We start from the raw sequence: 16,644 nt of genomic DNA, 5'->3' as shown, positions 1-16,644 counted from the left end.
CGGTGGCTTAAAACCATATTAAATATTTATTATCACTCCCAGTTTTTGCCAGTCAGGAAGCTGGGAGCTGCTTGGCTAGGTGGCTTCTGGCTCAGCATTTTTCACGAGGCTGCAGTGACTGGGAGTTGACTGGGGCGGAAGGGAACACTCACTCACAGGGCTGGCAAGTGGGTGTTGGCTGTTGGTGGCGAGCCTCAGTTTCTCCCCCGTGTGGGCCTCTCCACAAGGCTGACTGGGTGTCCTCACCACACGGTGGCTGGTTTCCCCCAGCGGGAGTTGGTTCAGGAGGGAACCAAGCAGAAGCAGCAATGCCTCTTACAACCTAAGCTCACAAGTCACACGTTGTCACTTGGGCCATGTTCTGTTCCTCAGAAACAGGTCACTAAGTCCAGCACTTCTGGAGGGAGGAGTGCAAAGGATTTGTGAACATATCTTAAAACCATCAGTACTGCCCTGATACATAATCTTTGTGCATTTATGTGAATGTATCCTTAGACTAGATTTCTAGAACTGGAATTACAGGATCAAGTGGTATATGCACTTTTAATTTTGATCATTCCTGTTTGTGCCAGAAACTGCTCATCGTCCCCTGCTATCCATTGTCTGTCTTTTCCTGCTTCACCAGACCTCCTGGGTTTGAGCTGGCTCGGCTCGGGAACGTATTTCCCAGCATCCCTTGCAGCTACGTGGAGCCATATCACTAAGTGCTGGACAATGACAGGTATCGTGTGAAACTGGGTCATGCCCTTAGAGGAGGCTGTTGGCCTACCTCCTTCCCTGTGGAGAGAGTGGGGTGATACACGGAAAGACCCCGTCCCTGGGCCCCCTCAGGGAGCCACCCTTCTTCCCAGGACTTCCTACCAGCTTAGACTTCCGTATGAGAGAGAAACGGAGTTAGACTACCTGCATTCGTGTCCCATCTCTGCCACTTGACTCTGTTGACATATCCATCCTGAGCTGTTGGCAATCCCGTGAGAACCTGCTGTGTCCGGAGCTCACCTTTGGGGGGCTAAGAGGGACAACAGGCCAGGCTGGGCTACAGCCCTCACCTGGAGAGTGGGGACAACTCCCAGGGCCACTGCCAAGACTGGATGAAGTTACCCGTGTATTGGATTGTGCCCACAGCACCCGGACGCTGCAGAGCCTCAGGTCGGACAGCTGGGATAACTAAAAAAAGCCATAAAAGAAAGTTTCCAGAACCACCCCCCCCATTTCCTCTCTGGTGACTTCCATAGACTTTAATACCCAGGCTTGTGTAAAAGATATTCTAAATTCTTTCTCACTGAAGGAAAATTGATTGGTGTCATTTTGTGCCCTTCTGCTGTCACACGGACACTTTGGTGGGGGACATACTGTGTTTGACTAGACCACGGAAATGAAAAGTCTGTGAAATTTCAGGTACCAGCGAAGCTAAGTGGGGGCACTTGGCCCACTTGGAGATGCTTCGCTGATGCTGTCGAAATCATAATTTTTAGGGAGCAGGCCCCCGACATCCTCTCTGCCCCCTGCCCTAATGTCTCCTCCCCTTCTCTCTCTCCTGCTCCCTCTCTGTCTTTTCCTGGCCTAAACGGCCATCTGAGTCCCTGATGATTCAATGTGATTACATTTCCATAGGCAGGTGTGTGTCCTCTTTAGTCACTTTAAAAAATAAATCACAAAAATAAATAAATAAATAAAAATAAAAAAATGAATCACTTGGCCCCACAGTAGTCAATGCATCAATCTGTTGCTCTCCTCTGCTTTCCAGGAATGGATTGCTCAAAGCGCATATGACTGCTGAGTAAGGTGAGCGGGGAAGGATGAGGTGGAGTGGACTGAGTCCTTCCGCTCGCCCTCCATCTTCCCGCCCAATCAGACAGGGACCGGGCCATGCCCACAATGATGCCCATCACGCAGCACGTGCTGCGTTCTTGGGGCCAGTGACAGTGAGCTGCGCAAGAAATCAGGCTTGGGGAGGAGAGGCGGGGCTCGAATTTACTGACACCTGTTTTGTGCCAGGCCCTGTGCTTTCTTTTGTGTCTGTTCTCTTCTATGGGGGGATCGGGATCCTGGTGGTGGGACCCTGGGCAATTTCGCCTTTCAGGGCCTCGCTTGTTCAGACTAGAAACATTACCTCATTCTCTAGTGATTCCTTTTGCTATAATGGAAGAGTCTGGGGGTTAGACAGACCTAGCTCACCACTGTGGGCAGATTGCTTAGCCTGTTTTTTCATCTCTAAAATGGGGATGGAAATCAGGATCGAACGAGATAATATATTTAAGACACCTTATAAATAGGCAGCTAAAAAAGGATGGTGTTTAATCTCTCCTTCATAACACACATAACATACTTCAGCATCTTAGAGATTTGATTATTTTTACAGGATGGGGTGGCAGTGTTTCAGGATGTGTGTGTGTGTGTGTGTGTGTGTGTGTGTCTTGATGAAAACAATGTGGGGGAGGAAGAACTGAGTGTGGAAATCTTGGCACTTTAGAAAACCAGACCCCTGACTCTATAAAACGCTCCTGGGCATTCAGTCAGGGGGTGGTGGGTATCAGAGATGTCCCCCAGTGAACTGGTCCTACGGTCTCACTCTGTGTGACCTCCTTCCATATCTGATCTGGGCTGGTCTCTGATTTGCTTTAACCCATAAAATGTGGTGGGCACTGAGACAGTTCTGGGCCTAAGGCTTAAGAAGCCCTAGAAACTAACAATTTTGTGCTTTTGGGGGACGTGGAGCCAATATGTAAGAAATTTGGTCTCTCTGTGCTGGAGAGAGCATATTGAGAGAACACGTGGAAAAGAAGAAACTCTTAGAGTATGTGGAGAGAGAGAGAGAGAAGTGCAACCATCCCTGTGTCCCCCTGAGCCCAGCCTTCCTGCCACACCCGTAAGGCACCAGCCATGGGAGTGACCCATCCTGGACGCTCCAACCCAGTCCAGCCGCACACGGTTGCGGTCCCAGGCGATACCATGTACAATGGAAGAACTGCCCAGCGGATCCCAATCACCCTCCAGTCTCATGAGAGATAATCACATGGTTGTCTTAAGCCATTAAATTTTGTGTATTATACAGCAATAGATAGTTGAAACAGCGGGATTTTCAAGTCTTCGCTATGTACCAAACCATGGACGCTCGTTATGAGAGATATGCAGGCACTGCCCTTGGGAGCTTAGTATGGGCAAGGAGCTTGTACACAGACAAGCACGAAGATTCAAGACATTTATTAATGCACACTCAAGTGCGTGCTTAGCAGCGTGAGACACAGACTATGGATGATGGGGTTGGGAGCATAAAGCAGGAATACTTCCTAGAGAAAAGGAGTTTTGAGATGGATTTTGAAAGAAAGAGCAGATGACATTAGGTGACGTTTCAGAGAATGAGGGGTAAGACGTTGATAGCAGCATGGCAAGAAAATTAGGAGCACGGGGAGAGGGAGCTGAGAAACATAAAGTCTGGTATTAGCTGGATATAAAAATGGGGAGGCTGAAAGGGGTCTTGCCAAGTTAGGTTCTAGGCCTGTAGTGGGAACCTGAGAAAAGTCGGTCCCCTCCCCTCCGTGTTTGGTGGGGTTTTGACCTCTCCTACCTGGGAAGACCTGGGTCACGGGTGCCTCCTCAGCTCTGGGAATCAGGGCCAGAAGGTGATGGCCAACACCGAGAAACATTAACTCATCAACAATGAGCCATCCTGCCCTTCCCTTGAGGAACAAGGGGGGCGCAAGTGCAAGTTGTAGGGAGAGGGGCGGGTGGTCCCTGCTCTAAGCCCAGAAAGGCCGAGAGGGTCAGGGGCCAGGTGGCTTCTCACAGCATCTCTTTTCAAATTTCAGGGTGCCACCTGAATTTGTGGGGCCACCCATCTTACTCCATTTATAATTTTGGCCTACACTGTTATGAATTTTTTTAGGTATGGAGTGAATCGGTTAGGAATCTGTTTGGTTATAAGGAACCCATCGCCCAACTAACAGTGCCCTAAGGGGTAAAGACATTCCCTCGATCCACAAAAAACTACTGAGAGCTGACCACGCACCAGGCACTATTCTAGGAGCTGCGGTGAGACCTGAGAAAAGCGAACTTCTTATCCTGGAGAAGAAGCAGCTTAGGTGAGGGCAAGGACTTGACATTGCCTTGGATACCGGGGTTCCGTGCCTTTCTCCTCCGATCACTCCAGGTATTGGCTTCTGCGCTGTGGTCAGCGGATGGCTCTGGTTGTCCAGGAATCTCACTCAGTCAAGACGGGAAGCAGGAGACGGAGGTGGCACCAGACTTTCCTGTTCCCTTTCCCAGAAGAACAAAAGCTTTCCCGGAAGCCCCGGCAGATTCTTGCTTCCTGTCATCCCTGGGGAGACCTGGTGTTGGTGTGTGCCTACATCAGAATTTTCATGACTCGTTAATCTGGTCGGGATTTATCACCTGGGGTTGCCCAGAACAAAGTCAGGGTTTAGTTTGCAAAGAAAAAGGGAGAAGAACATTGGGGTCAGGTGTCTTGTTCCCTCACTGTTCACGGGGTGGGCAGACACCCACTAAGGTAAACACTCCCTGGGCAAGGGTACTATCGCCAACCTTCAGTATAGAGAAACGATTTAAAAATGATGTTAGATATGATCCGAGGTCAAGCAAAAAGCCTTTATGTATTTACTGCTGTTTACTAAGCTCTTTTCCAAGGGCTCTGTAGGGCACGGGAAGGGGGACGAAAGGCTCCAGCCTCGGGGACCGTTCAGACCAGCTGGAGGTGACACACACGGGCACACGGAACAGCCTCCCCCGTGAGAGAATGAGGAGGCTCTGGTGGGATCTGAGTGCACAGACCGGAGGGAACAGAGGTTCGAGCACCAGCGATCCCCGCGTGAGCCACTCTCCCGGCCTTCCCTGCCCACACCCCTCCCGACGACCACGGCCTGCTCACAGCGCCTGCAGGGGTAATGCGGAGACGTCCGGGCCCATCCCCACCCCAGCCACGGCTGATGGGACCAGACATGGGCCCCGAGCCAAAGGCAGACAGTGGCTGGCGGCCAGAACAGGAGCCCAGCCACTCAGATACTCTCTCTCAAGCATCTGGGGTCAGCGGCACGGAGACTACGGCCCCCTGCGCGAAGGGGTCTCCATACCAGAAGCGGCCGGGCGCAGGGATCTGCCAGCAGAGGAAGCCAGCAGGGAGCCGAGAGACAGAGGCCACTCGGGTCCTTGAGAAGCAAAGGGCAGCCCTCACTGCTGGCTTGGGTCCATCCCCTCCCGGGATTGGAGCTTGCCTATGCCATCCTGACCATCAACTTTGCTTTTGCTAGGGCTGGCTTGAGTGGCTTTTGTGTCTCGGCTCGAATGGTTTTGGTGTGGGCAGGCTTTGCCCTCACCCTTCACCCTTCACCCCTTCATCGCCTCTTCACTGCTGCCCAATCCATCCTCCCGGCCTCCCTCCGCCTTGGTCCCGGTCCTCTTCCCCAACCTGGGCTCCCTGCATTTGCTCTCCCACCTCCATTTCATTTACAAATGTGGACGCTGATCTTTCTTATGACCCTGTCATGCCCTTGCTTTAAATCTTGGAGGGGCTCCTCAGGGCTCCGCTTCCAGGCCCCGTTCCATCGCTGCACTGGCCCCCACCTCGGCTACCCCCCCCCCCCCCCCTCCCCCCCCCCCCCCCCGCCCTCCACCACCCAGAGATACACAGTCCCACGTCCAAGCCTCCGCGCATGCTCGGACTTGTACCCCGAAGAGCCGCTTGCCTCCGCCCCTGTTTCCCACTCCCCCTTCAAGACCAAGGCCAGGGGTCATTTCACCCCACCCTGACCTTGGCCCCCTCCTCCTTTGGCCATCACAGCACTTTATGAGGCTCTCCGCAGGCATCTCCTTCATCGTATTGGCACCACACTCGCTGTCCTCGTGCAGGAGGAGGGGGCTTTCCTTCCTGGGAGATCAGCCTCAGTCCAGCCCGGGTGGGCGGCCAGGTTCTTTTTGAGACCCTCCTACCTCCTAAAGCCCACCCCATCTCCCTGCTCGCCTGGGGACATGGGGTCAGGCTATTTGAAACTGGCCCTCTTGTCCTCAGCACTGAATTGAAACCCCCGAGAGAATTTTGCTGTTTTTCTTCTTCTGGAGAAGAGCACAAAGCTAAAGAGCAGGGGCTCCGAAGTGTGGCTTAGATTTGATAAACAGGCAGGAGATTTCAGAAGCAATCCAGGGAGAAAAGAACATACATTATTCCCGGAATTCACAATGCAGCGCTAATGAGCTGGAGGAGCCATGATTTGATCTCGTCCTGCCTCCTACCGCCCAGGATGAGTGGGTTTGGGATGGGATGCAGGAGGGGCACTGCAGCAGTATCCACACGGCCTGGCCCGGGCTTCCCCCGGAGGTGGGGTAGGGCGGTGGTGTTTGCTGCCCCCTGGGTGCCCGGTGGTCCTCCGTGGGACAGGAGGGTGCTTATTAGGCCTCCAGATATGGCTGGTCATGAAGGACCTAAAGACAAGGGACAACAGCTGTCTCCTGATGGCAGGGGCGGAACCTGGAAGAGGGTCCTCACCAGAACCCAACCAAGCTGGCACCCTGATCTTGGACCGCCCCCCCCAGCCTCCAGAACTGAGAGCAATAAATTGTGTTCATAAGCCACCCAGTCTGTGCTGTTTTGTCATAGCGGCCCAAAGAGACTAAGACAGAAATAACCAACTTTTATTGAAGTATAACTACATGCATGGCACTGTTTTAAGCACCTCGCACACATTAACTCATTGAATCCCTACCATTGTCCTATCTAATAGGTTCCATTATCATTTTGTCCCCATTTTACAGATGAGTAAACTGAGAGCAGAGACCTTGACCCTTCTGTCCACGGTTGAACTCCAGCACCCAGAATGGTAGGAATTCAACAAACTCGTCTGCTTCACAGCACCAAAATGCCCTTTGATGGGGGGGGGGGGGGGGGGGGGGTGTGTGGCCAACAACCTCCCCTGGGACACGGACTGAGGCTCTCATGCCCATCCCCACCACCTTCCCTTCACCCACGATTATTTTCCAAGGCCAGCGATGTGCAACACTTTCTCATAGAGAGAAATCAGATTTAGGTTTTGCCCCCAAGTAGATTATAATGACAATTTAATAAGCAGGGTTAACCTATGGGTAAAAATTATGGCAAAATAGTAAGAATCACAAAGAAAAGCAAACAATGTGCTGTAATAATTTTCTCATTCATTCATTCACTCCCTCAAGGAGCATTCATCAGGCTCAGCCCTGGGATGCAGGGATGAGAGTGACTTAGGTCCCCCTTCTGGTGGGAGGAGACAGTGACTGCCCCGTCCAGGGTAGCAAAGGCCTGGGTCATGCTGCTGAGGAGAGCCGGCTCCTGGCCAGAGGCTTGCGCCTCCCCCTCCCCGCATCTTTCTCCTCTCTGCCCTGCGGGTGCTTCCACCAGAGCTGGCCTGGTCCGGAGTGCAGCCTGCAGGGCTCTGGCCTCTGCTGAGAAAAGCAGGTCGGTGGACCTTGTCCTGGGCCTTTGGGTTGGCTGACCCCCTTCAGCGCCCCTCTGGCCTCCCTCCCTCCCCCTGTGATGGCTGGTAGAGGACCCCAGGCACCTGCTCACTCACGCAGAGCCAGCTCCAGACAGCACGGCCACTCCCCCCACCGACCAGGTGATTGACGGGGCTCCTTTGAATAATAACTTGGCAAAATCACTCTCTCTTTTTTTTGCTCTCCCTATTTCTGATTCATTTGCTCTTTCTAAGTCATTCATCTCTTTCAAGTTATAGGAAGAGAGAGGAAGAGGAGGATGAGGTGTCACAGGTGTAAGGGACCTTGAGCCCCACTGCCGAGTCTCACAGGGGGGCTGGAGACACGAGCGCCTCTGCCTCTCGGATGTCTCTATTACACCTGACCTCCCCCCCACCCCGTGGGAGAAAAGCCAGCGTGGCCGGTGGGGGAGGCGGGGGAGGCAGGAGCCTTTCTGAAGGCAGCCGCCTGCTCTACTCACAGGAAAGGTCCTGTCTGCCTGCAGGGATATTCGGGTTTTCCCACCCTCGATGGGGAGCAGGAACGAAGGTAGGGAAAGGAAGGAGAGATGGGGGCTCAAGGGGGTCCTGTCAGCTTACCAACGCCTTCGCTGATCACCTGCTACGTACCAGGGGCCGAAAGACAGACAGACACACGGTAGACTCTGTTCCTGCCCTCAAGGGGTCCCCAGGCTAGTAAATAGGTAAGTACCTGCAGAAGATGCCTGAACGGAAGTCGGTCCCGAGCCATCATACGGAGGAGGCTGTTTATTCTGTGATGAGAGGGACCAGGCAAGGCTGTCTCCGCAGATGGGCTGGTGATGAAATGTTCTGAAACCTCAGCCTGAAGGCGGGGAAGGGTGCTCCACATGTCAGCACCGTGGAGGCCAAGGCTTGAAGGTGCTCTGTCTGGGAGGAGCTCTGTTACATGGTATTTTTAGAGCACGGAGAGGGAGAGGGGCATTGGCAAGATGCAAGAGGTCGGGAAGGGCCAGTGATAACTTGGTTGCAGATCGTAACTGAGTGCTTAGCTTATGGGGGAGGTCTGTGTGCCCATCTCAGGGCTTGGATGATAGCCAAGGGACAGTTATCCAACAGGAAGATGTGTGATTAGATCTGCAACAGTTGGGGAGTGGGGATTGGCTGGGAAAGGCTGGAGGCAGGGAGACCAGCCAGGAGGCTACTGCAAGAGTCCAGGCGAAAGGCAGTTGAAGGACTGAACCTGGGCAGGGCCAACTGGGGAGGGAATGGATGTGAGAAACGCATAGAATGTCATGTTGACAGAGCTTGGTGATTGGCTGGGGAAGGAGGATGGGAAGATAGAAGAGTCGATGCTACCTCCCGGTGCCACCAGCTGAAACAGGGACCACAGTGGCAGAAACATTCATGAGATATGGCCAAGCTCCTGCCAGGTGGTAGTGTTATTCCAGTCCCAGAGACACAGAGACAAATAATTCATTTCTCTTGAACGCTCTTCAGGGGCATTTAAAGACAAGCTTAATTTATATATAAAAACTCGTAGCCCACCACATTTGGGTGCATCTCAGAACTTCTTTACCAAAAAATGTGCCCTTTTCTCGCCTGCCCCACAGAAATTCACTACCTATTTTTCTTTTTTTGTTTTCTCCAGCAGGCTACCCTCACCCAACTGGGCTGATTCAAGATGGCCCCATTTGTCCGTGGGCAGGAGCAGGGAGCCCCTTCGGGGCCATTGCCACGGGGCTCTGGTTGGGAGGCTGGAAGCTGCCGGCAGAGACAAGTCTCCTTCCAGCCATCTCCGCCACTGAGCTTGAGTATTTTTCCCCCTGGGATGGATTTCCCCATAAAATAAATGTCTTGTCTGAATTAATCTTATTTTTAAAAGGAGAGAGTCATCATATTGTAAAGAAAGATCATAAAAAGGTGCATCAATCTGTCCGGAAGGCTGGTTATGTTGAGTGTTTGTTTAGCAGAAACAGTGCCCCGGTGCACCTCCCCCCGCCCCCCCCCCCCCCCCCCCCTGCGTCTCCCCGGCCCCCCCGGCCCCCGGCATCTGGCCTGCGAGGCTGAGCTGTTGCTGCGCCCAGCCCGGTGCATGCAGCTCCTCCTACCCAGGGCCCCTGCAGTCTGTGCGCACCGGCTTTAGTCCTGAGACCGGCTAGGGCCCGCAGGTTGGCACACTGAATCCCGGCAGGCAGGGACCTCTCTTTCCAGAAGAGGCCCGGCAGCGCCCCCCGCTGGAGGGGCCGGTCCCACTGCCCAGCCGCGGCCCGGACACTTCCATTTGGGAGCTAATCCGTATTCAGGATCATAAGGACACCTCAATCTCTCCATTTTGTTTATTCTCGGAAAAAACAAACAAAACAAAACCATATAGGCCTTAACCTAAGAACATAGATTAAGAAGTAAAACAATCACACAAGAATTCCTGAAGAGCTGGGTGTAAAATTTCTATGCCATAATGTGAAACGTTACATGGGTGATACATGAATGCATAAAAGAGGAAGGAGGAACGCATGAGAGTCCTCCTTTACCTCCTCCACCGTTGACCACTGCGAACGTTTGGTGTGTCGCCTGTCTTCCCACGCGTTTCTACCGATTTAGCCCTTGCTCCATACGCATGCACGGTTTATTTTGTGGTTACGTGAAGTTTATTTTTCTTTTACTTAACATCCTTTAAAAAAAATAAAACTATAAAACCTACAGACATTTACCATAAAAACTTCGAACTTTATGGAGGGGTAGAAGATAAAAAGAAAAAGAAACAACGACAACAAAACAACCCCCAAACAAAATCCTGTCCCTCCTGCCCTCCATTCCCACTCCCCAAACAGGTGAAAAACATGTATTTTTTGCGTATCTTTTAAGAAAGGAGTATGCATATACTAGCATTTTAAAATACTCATCCTTAATTTGTTCATCTTATAGATGAGGAAGCGACAGCTCAGAGAGGTCCCAGGGCAGATCCAAGGTCACACAGCTCACTGCGACAGAGGCAAACGTGGAGGCCCCTGCCCTGACTTCAGAGGGCAAAGGCCTCTTTTTCTGTGGGCCTGCCTTAGCCCTCTTAGACCCGCAAATGTCTAAGGAGGAAAGTCAGCCATCTTGTTGATGGTAGGATGGCCCCCATCTGGACATCCAGGCAACATCCAGATGGACAGACCACCTACAATGATAGGCGGTGGCAGAGCCCTGGGTCAGAGCCTGGACCTACAAACTCTCCCCCAGCCAGGCCTCTTCTGACCTTACAGAAGGAAACGTGGGAAGCCCCAAGACCTGGACAGTGGGTCCCAGGAAGGGAGCGGTATGGGGGGGAGGGCGTGGCAGGGAGAGGGTCTGTGTGCGCATCTGTGTGTTGGTGTTAGGGGCCGGCAGCTAGAGGAACTCTGCTCTTGAAAATCAATTCTCTCGACTTCACACATCTGCCCACGTCTGGGCCTGGAGGTGTTGCCTGGAGCTTCGGGGGGTGGTGGTGGGGGGGTGCAGTCTCCTCCCGCCTGCCTTGGATTCACTGCCACTCAGGAACCCGTCTCCTTCCCAGCAAACAAAACCTCCAAGATCTCTGATTCCGCAGCGCCCCCCAGTGGGTAACTGGAGTATGTCTGGAGAGAAAGCCTTAGGACTCACCGGGTCTTAAGTCAAACATGTGGGCCCTTAATGGATTTTAGAACTTACAGTCTACGGCCATACCACCCTGAACGCGACCGATCTTGTCGGATTTTAGAATTTATATATATAAAAAAAAAAAAGATTTTATATTCATGTTCTTCCAACTGTTCCCGCCCTCTGCGTGATATAAAATTCTAGATGAACAGAGACAGAGAAGTCCTACGCTAAACAGACTCTGCTCTGCCAACTTTCCAAATGACTGGCACATTCCCATTGCATACCCCAGCCCTGAGTCAGAACACCCTCTTAGTTAACTTCTCCACTGCAAAGAGTGACAGTTTCCCCCAAAGACGTCACAAGTCTGATGAAGGAGGGAAAAACAAACCGGCAGGGGGAAATGGGTTCCAAGCCTGTGTGACCTCAGGCTGATAACGCGACTCCTCCATGTGAGCTGTGTGCCTACCCTAGGCTCGCTGGGAACGGAACCTGGCCATGTGTAGAAGGCCCCTGACACCAGGTCTCCCAGATGTGTGGGCTCCGGGTGCAGAGGGGCTCAGTGAGGCCCAGCTCCCCTCCTCCCCACCCTCTGCACCCAGCCCTTCCTCTGGCTCCTCCTGCCTCCACTGTCCTGCCTCTGTCCCCAAGGAGCACTCCGCTCTCTCCCCCAGGGCGCCCTTGCACTCCATCGGCCACCTTCCCCTTCTCTCACTGCTGCTTTGTGAAGAGAACTTTCCCCACCGACTTTGTTTTGTTGTCACCCACAGGATGCTTCCATCGGTCCTCTCAACTCAGCCTGTGCACACCACCCCCTCATCTGTGTCCCAGCTTCCCCCTTGGATGCCCAGCTCTTTAGAAGGGGTGTCATCATCACGGCTGTCACCCAGCTTCTTCACCTGTTCTCCCTCTGGGTCTTCCAATCCGCACAAAAGAAAGGCACAACCGCAATTCCGTGGGTAAGTGCCTGATTGGAACCCCTGGAAGGCGGGTTGGGGAGGAGTGTTTTAGACTCTCACAGAGGAGAGAGAACTAGCCGGACAGGCTGCAATGTGGAGGATGCCCAGGACCTGAACGGTTCACAGGGGCTGGCAGTGCGGGGCAGGTGGGAACCCCCAGCTCCGATCCGAGGGGGCGAGGCCAGCCCTCCCTCCCCTGCCCTCCACAACATGTCTCATAGGAGAGCTTCGGCATTTGCTCTCTCTGCCAGGTACTCCGGCCACACGGTGACAGATGCGACAGAGGCTGCCTAGGAAGAAGATGCTGAGACCCAGAGAGCCATGCAGGGATTGAAGATGCCTGTTCTGAGCCCTGATGCTTATGTCTCATTCTATTCTCACAACTGTGACTGGGTGATATCATCAGGGCCATTTTTCAGATGAAGAATCAGACTCGGAGAGGTGGCCAGGGCTGCACCACGGCAGTGTGGCTCAACGGAGCTTCAAGTAACAACCTGCGTGGTTTCCAGGCACTCGGCCTTTCTGTGTCCCCCTCAGATGGACACACACGCACTGTCTCCCACCTATTTCTCTGATGACTCGGTGCATGGGGAGAAGGGAGAAACCAACATGTGGAGCCAGGAAGGGACACTGAGGGACATACGCAGGGGAGAGGCAGAGGGAGAGGGGCGGGGGGGGGAGGAAAAGGGACACACAGCTAGGGGGACAGTGACATAGAGAGAAGTAGGAAATGTGCTGCCTATCTATTCCGAAGAGGATTCATTTTGAATAAAATACATCTTCCGGGTCTCCTCCCCAGGACTTCACAATCAGAATCTCTGGGAATGGGACCCAGGAGTCTGCATGTAAAGAAAGCTCCTCTGAAAGGCAAAGCGTGCTCTGAAGTGCATCACAAAAACAAGGTGCGTTGATGGACGGAGAGAGGGCTAGATGGATAAAATGCAGGAAAGCAAATATAGCAAAACGCTGACGGAGGAATCCGGCAAGTGGGTAACCCTGTCCACTATACAATTCTTTTAGCTTGTCTGTAGGTTTGAAAATTTTCGTAATAAAATGTTGGGGTAAAATCCCGAGTGACGTGATGATTAGGCAGGTGTGGGACCACTGCTGTACGGGAAAGGCTCCCTCAGGGGACTTTTGGAGGGGCAGTGGCCTGGGGAGCCCCCTCTGCACCCCCTTCCGGAGCCGCCGGCCTCTGGCCTGGTCAGTTTCTCGGCAATCCCAGAATGCACAGCAGCACCACGCAGGCCACTGCCCTTTCCCCTGGGTCCTGCAGGAAGTCCATCTGCCCTGGGTGTGGAGCAGGACTAGGTGGGCCCTCTGAGGCTGGCCTCTGTGGGGCCTGGGAGCAATGTGATGGAGTTGGCTGGCAGTGTGGGTTGGGCAGAACTGGGAGAGACGAGGCTAAAAGTTCTCTTGGAAGAATTTGAAGCCGAACTGCTCACAGGGGCCCTTGAGCACCTTGGCCAGGCCTGGGGAGCCACAGAAGACCTGCACCTTACCCTTCTTCTCAGCAGCCACTTTCTGGAGCACCTGGAGCCCACACCGGGTAGGAGAGAGCAGAGGGAGGGGAGTGAGCCTGTGGACCCGCTCAGGGACACACCCAGCTAGAACTGACAACATAATGGGTCGGCAGTGATGCCCCTCTGTCCCCATGAGGACCTCCAAGGCACAGGTGCTTAGCTTCAGAGCAGAGGGTCCAACACGCAGCCATTCTTTTGGGGGGCCATTTGCTCAACCCCCAACTTGACCCAGACCCCAGGAAGGGGCTGGCCAGAAGACCCAGGCCCTCCACTCCTGGAACACATCTGCAGGGGGACTGCAGTGTTGGGGGCAGGGACAGGGCCCCATGGGCACGCTGAACCCCAACTGTCCGGACACCCCGCTAGTCCTCCAGCAGTCACGTGCCTCCACTGATAGTCTCTTTCCTAAAGTCTGACTGTTCCCCCAGGGAAGACCCTTTCCCACCCCAAATTCTGCTTACGGGGGCCATTGTGGAAAGCGCTCCTTGGTGCCCAAGCACAAGTGGTGTCCTGTTCCCTCACTATCTGGGCATGATTATCGCCCGCAGATGGGAAAGCAGTACCTTCTGGCACCTCACACACACTGCACTCCGACTGGTAAGTACTCGGGGAAAAATAACTTAAAAACCAATCTGAGAAATAAAATAGAAAGACCGCAAACCTTTGTGCCTTTGGGCCTCAGTCTTTCCATTTGTACTGGGAAGGACAGGACCTGGTGCTTCCCCAAGACCCCGTCTACTCAGGCCTTCTGACCCCGGTTCATAGGGAGTCAGGGCTGGGCGGAGGCCTAGCAGGTCAAATTGGCTAAATTCTTCTCTGAACAGATGGGGAAACGGAGCCCAAAGTTGGAACAAGGGGAGCCAGTCATGGCGCCAGTGATCCCGGTTGGACCCTGGATGCTGGCCTCATGCCCGCTCCCTAGCTGCTCGGCCCTAACCTCCCCAGCCACGGCCTTAGGCTCTCAGCCCCACTGGTCCCTGCAGGCGGCGGGGCTCTCGCTAGCCTTTACCCTGCTCCAGTCAGGCCACCCAGGCTGGGTGCGCGTCTGGAGGCCCGTGATGGAGTCCTCCTTCTCGGCCAGGAGGTCAAGGGCCAACTGCAGGCTAATGACCTTCAGATCATGCTTGCCCAGTGCAGAGGCCATGTACATATGCAGTTCCAGGAAGGGGCCTGGGTGGTGGGAGGCAAAGGTGGCACGGAGGGGCTCATGCCTGCGATAGGCACAGGGCACGATGTCAGCCCCTTGTCCCCGGGGCTCGGAGCAAGACCACGGGTGCTCAGGACTCACACCTTCGGCCCACCAGTGCTTTAGAAAGGAAAAACTGGCCCACTGCTGGGGCGGAGTCTGCTCTGCGCCAGGCGTATACGGTAACTATACCCACTGTCTGGCCTGCACCCCACAGCTACCTCAGGACTCGAAGGGGAAAGGCATCCCAGGGCAGCATGGCAGTCCCTGGGCTCTGAAGCTCACGCCCTGTCACACCTCGTGGTGTGTGTTCATTCTGGCTGGGCACCCAGGCCCGGCACAGCCGAAAAGGTAACCGAGACCAAAGGGGCAAGGGTTGAATGACGGGGTCAGATGGCCAATGCTACCAATCTACAGAGAAGGGCTGGGGCAGATGGAGCTGCTCCCTGGGAGGGTGGGGGCTGGGACGGGTCTTGGGAGAGGGTCACGATTCCAAGCTGGGGCGGGGTGTGGGAAAGGAGGGCATCCTAAGAAGGGGGGACAGATGAGCCAAGGATGAGGGGCTTGAACAGACGTGGTGTGTGTCGGGTGTGGTGTGACTGCCCGCCTAGAACGCAAGATCCTTGAACGGGAGCAACAGGAGATGGGAAATGAGACTGGGACACACACTGAGGCCGGAATGGGAAAGGCCTTGAATGCCCAGCTGGCAAATGGGGGCAGGTAGTGGGTGCTGGAGCAGGGGGTGACAGGATGAGAACAGCTTCCCAGAAGGGGAGCCAGAGGACAGGAGGGATAGGGCAGAGACTGGCCTGGCTCTGCCTGGACACAGGCCTGGATACTGGCAGGTGTCCACAGCTCAGGGCCTGCAGTGGGACGGGTTTGCTGAGATCTGGATCCCTTCGGCTCTCAGGGCAACTGGAGCTCCCTGGTGGGCACCTCTGTGCTCAAGCAGCTTCCTCCATTTTCCCTGACATGGCAGACGAATATTACCATTTTCCATGTGGGCCACAACAGGGAAGAGGCTGGTGGGTACCACCTTCCACTTGCACATTGGTCTAAGCCAGAAATGACGGGGCCTGATCTGGGACGTTGGGTCCACGAGCTGATGATCACTTCATCCTTCTCCTCTCCCAAGACTAAAGGATTCATGCCATCCCAGCTGGCTCTCTATTGTTTCATATGCTGCCATTAGCCCCCTTTTCCTTTGGCTTAAGGTCTCAGTCACTGTTAAAATGCAAATGGCCCTAGGAGGGAGAAAACATTTTATTTCGCATATCACTTAACTTGAGAGAGCCCTGACCCTTCTTCCCCTCCCTCAGAGTCCCTATCCCCAGAGAGGGGGACAGGGAGAGCGACATCGTGGTGGGAGGGAGAAGGAGGAGCGCTGGAGAATGACCTGACATGGTTTCCGTCCTCTGCAATACTGTTGTGTTTGAGACAGCCATTCCATCTCTGGGACACTCTCTTAAGGAAATCATCCAGAGGAAGGAAATAAACTGTGTGCACATACATATTAATTGCAGCTTTATATATGTGAGTGGAGAATCAGAACAAGTAAAAGGTCCAGTAGCAGGAGCATGGCAGACCACTAACTCTATCATTCATTGTACAGCCATTAAATACTACTGCTGCTGCCACTGCTGCTCTTACCGTTGCTCATATTATTGCTACGACTGCTACGGTTGCTACTATGACTCTTACTACTACTGCCGCTACTACTATTGCTACTACAGGTCTTGCTACTACCGCCATTACTACTACTGCTACGGTTGCTACTATGACTCTTACTACTACTGCTGCTACTACTATTGCTACTACAGGTCTTGCTACTACCACCATTACTATTACTGCTACGTTACTATGACTCTTAACTACTACTGCTGCTACTAGTATTGCTACTACAGGTCTTGCTACTACCACCACTACTACTACTGCTACTA

The 16,644-nt window shown here is 53.6% G+C and overlaps 1 protein-coding gene across 1 annotated transcript in view; it reads right to left on the bottom strand.

Moving 5' to 3' along the window:
• Nucleotides 1-13,399: 13,399 nt before the first annotated feature.
• Nucleotides 13,400-16,644, bottom strand: part of NOX5 (NADPH oxidase 5) — a 25,211-nt gene continuing 21,966 nt past the window's right edge. Inside the window, 2 exon segments of the mRNA XM_044918293.1 lie at nt 13,400-13,528; nt 14,528-14,688. Of these exon segments, the coding sequence (XP_044774228.1) occupies nt 13,400-13,528; nt 14,528-14,688 (290 nt within the window).

This window comes from Neomonachus schauinslandi, chromosome 9 (genome assembly GCF_002201575.2).
Source record: "Neomonachus schauinslandi chromosome 9, ASM220157v2, whole genome shotgun sequence".
Lineage (NCBI taxonomy): Eukaryota > Metazoa > Chordata > Mammalia > Carnivora > Phocidae > Neomonachus > Neomonachus schauinslandi.
The sequence above is the reverse complement of the archived record's forward strand: the minus strand, read 5'-3'. Positions and strand labels throughout refer to the sequence as shown.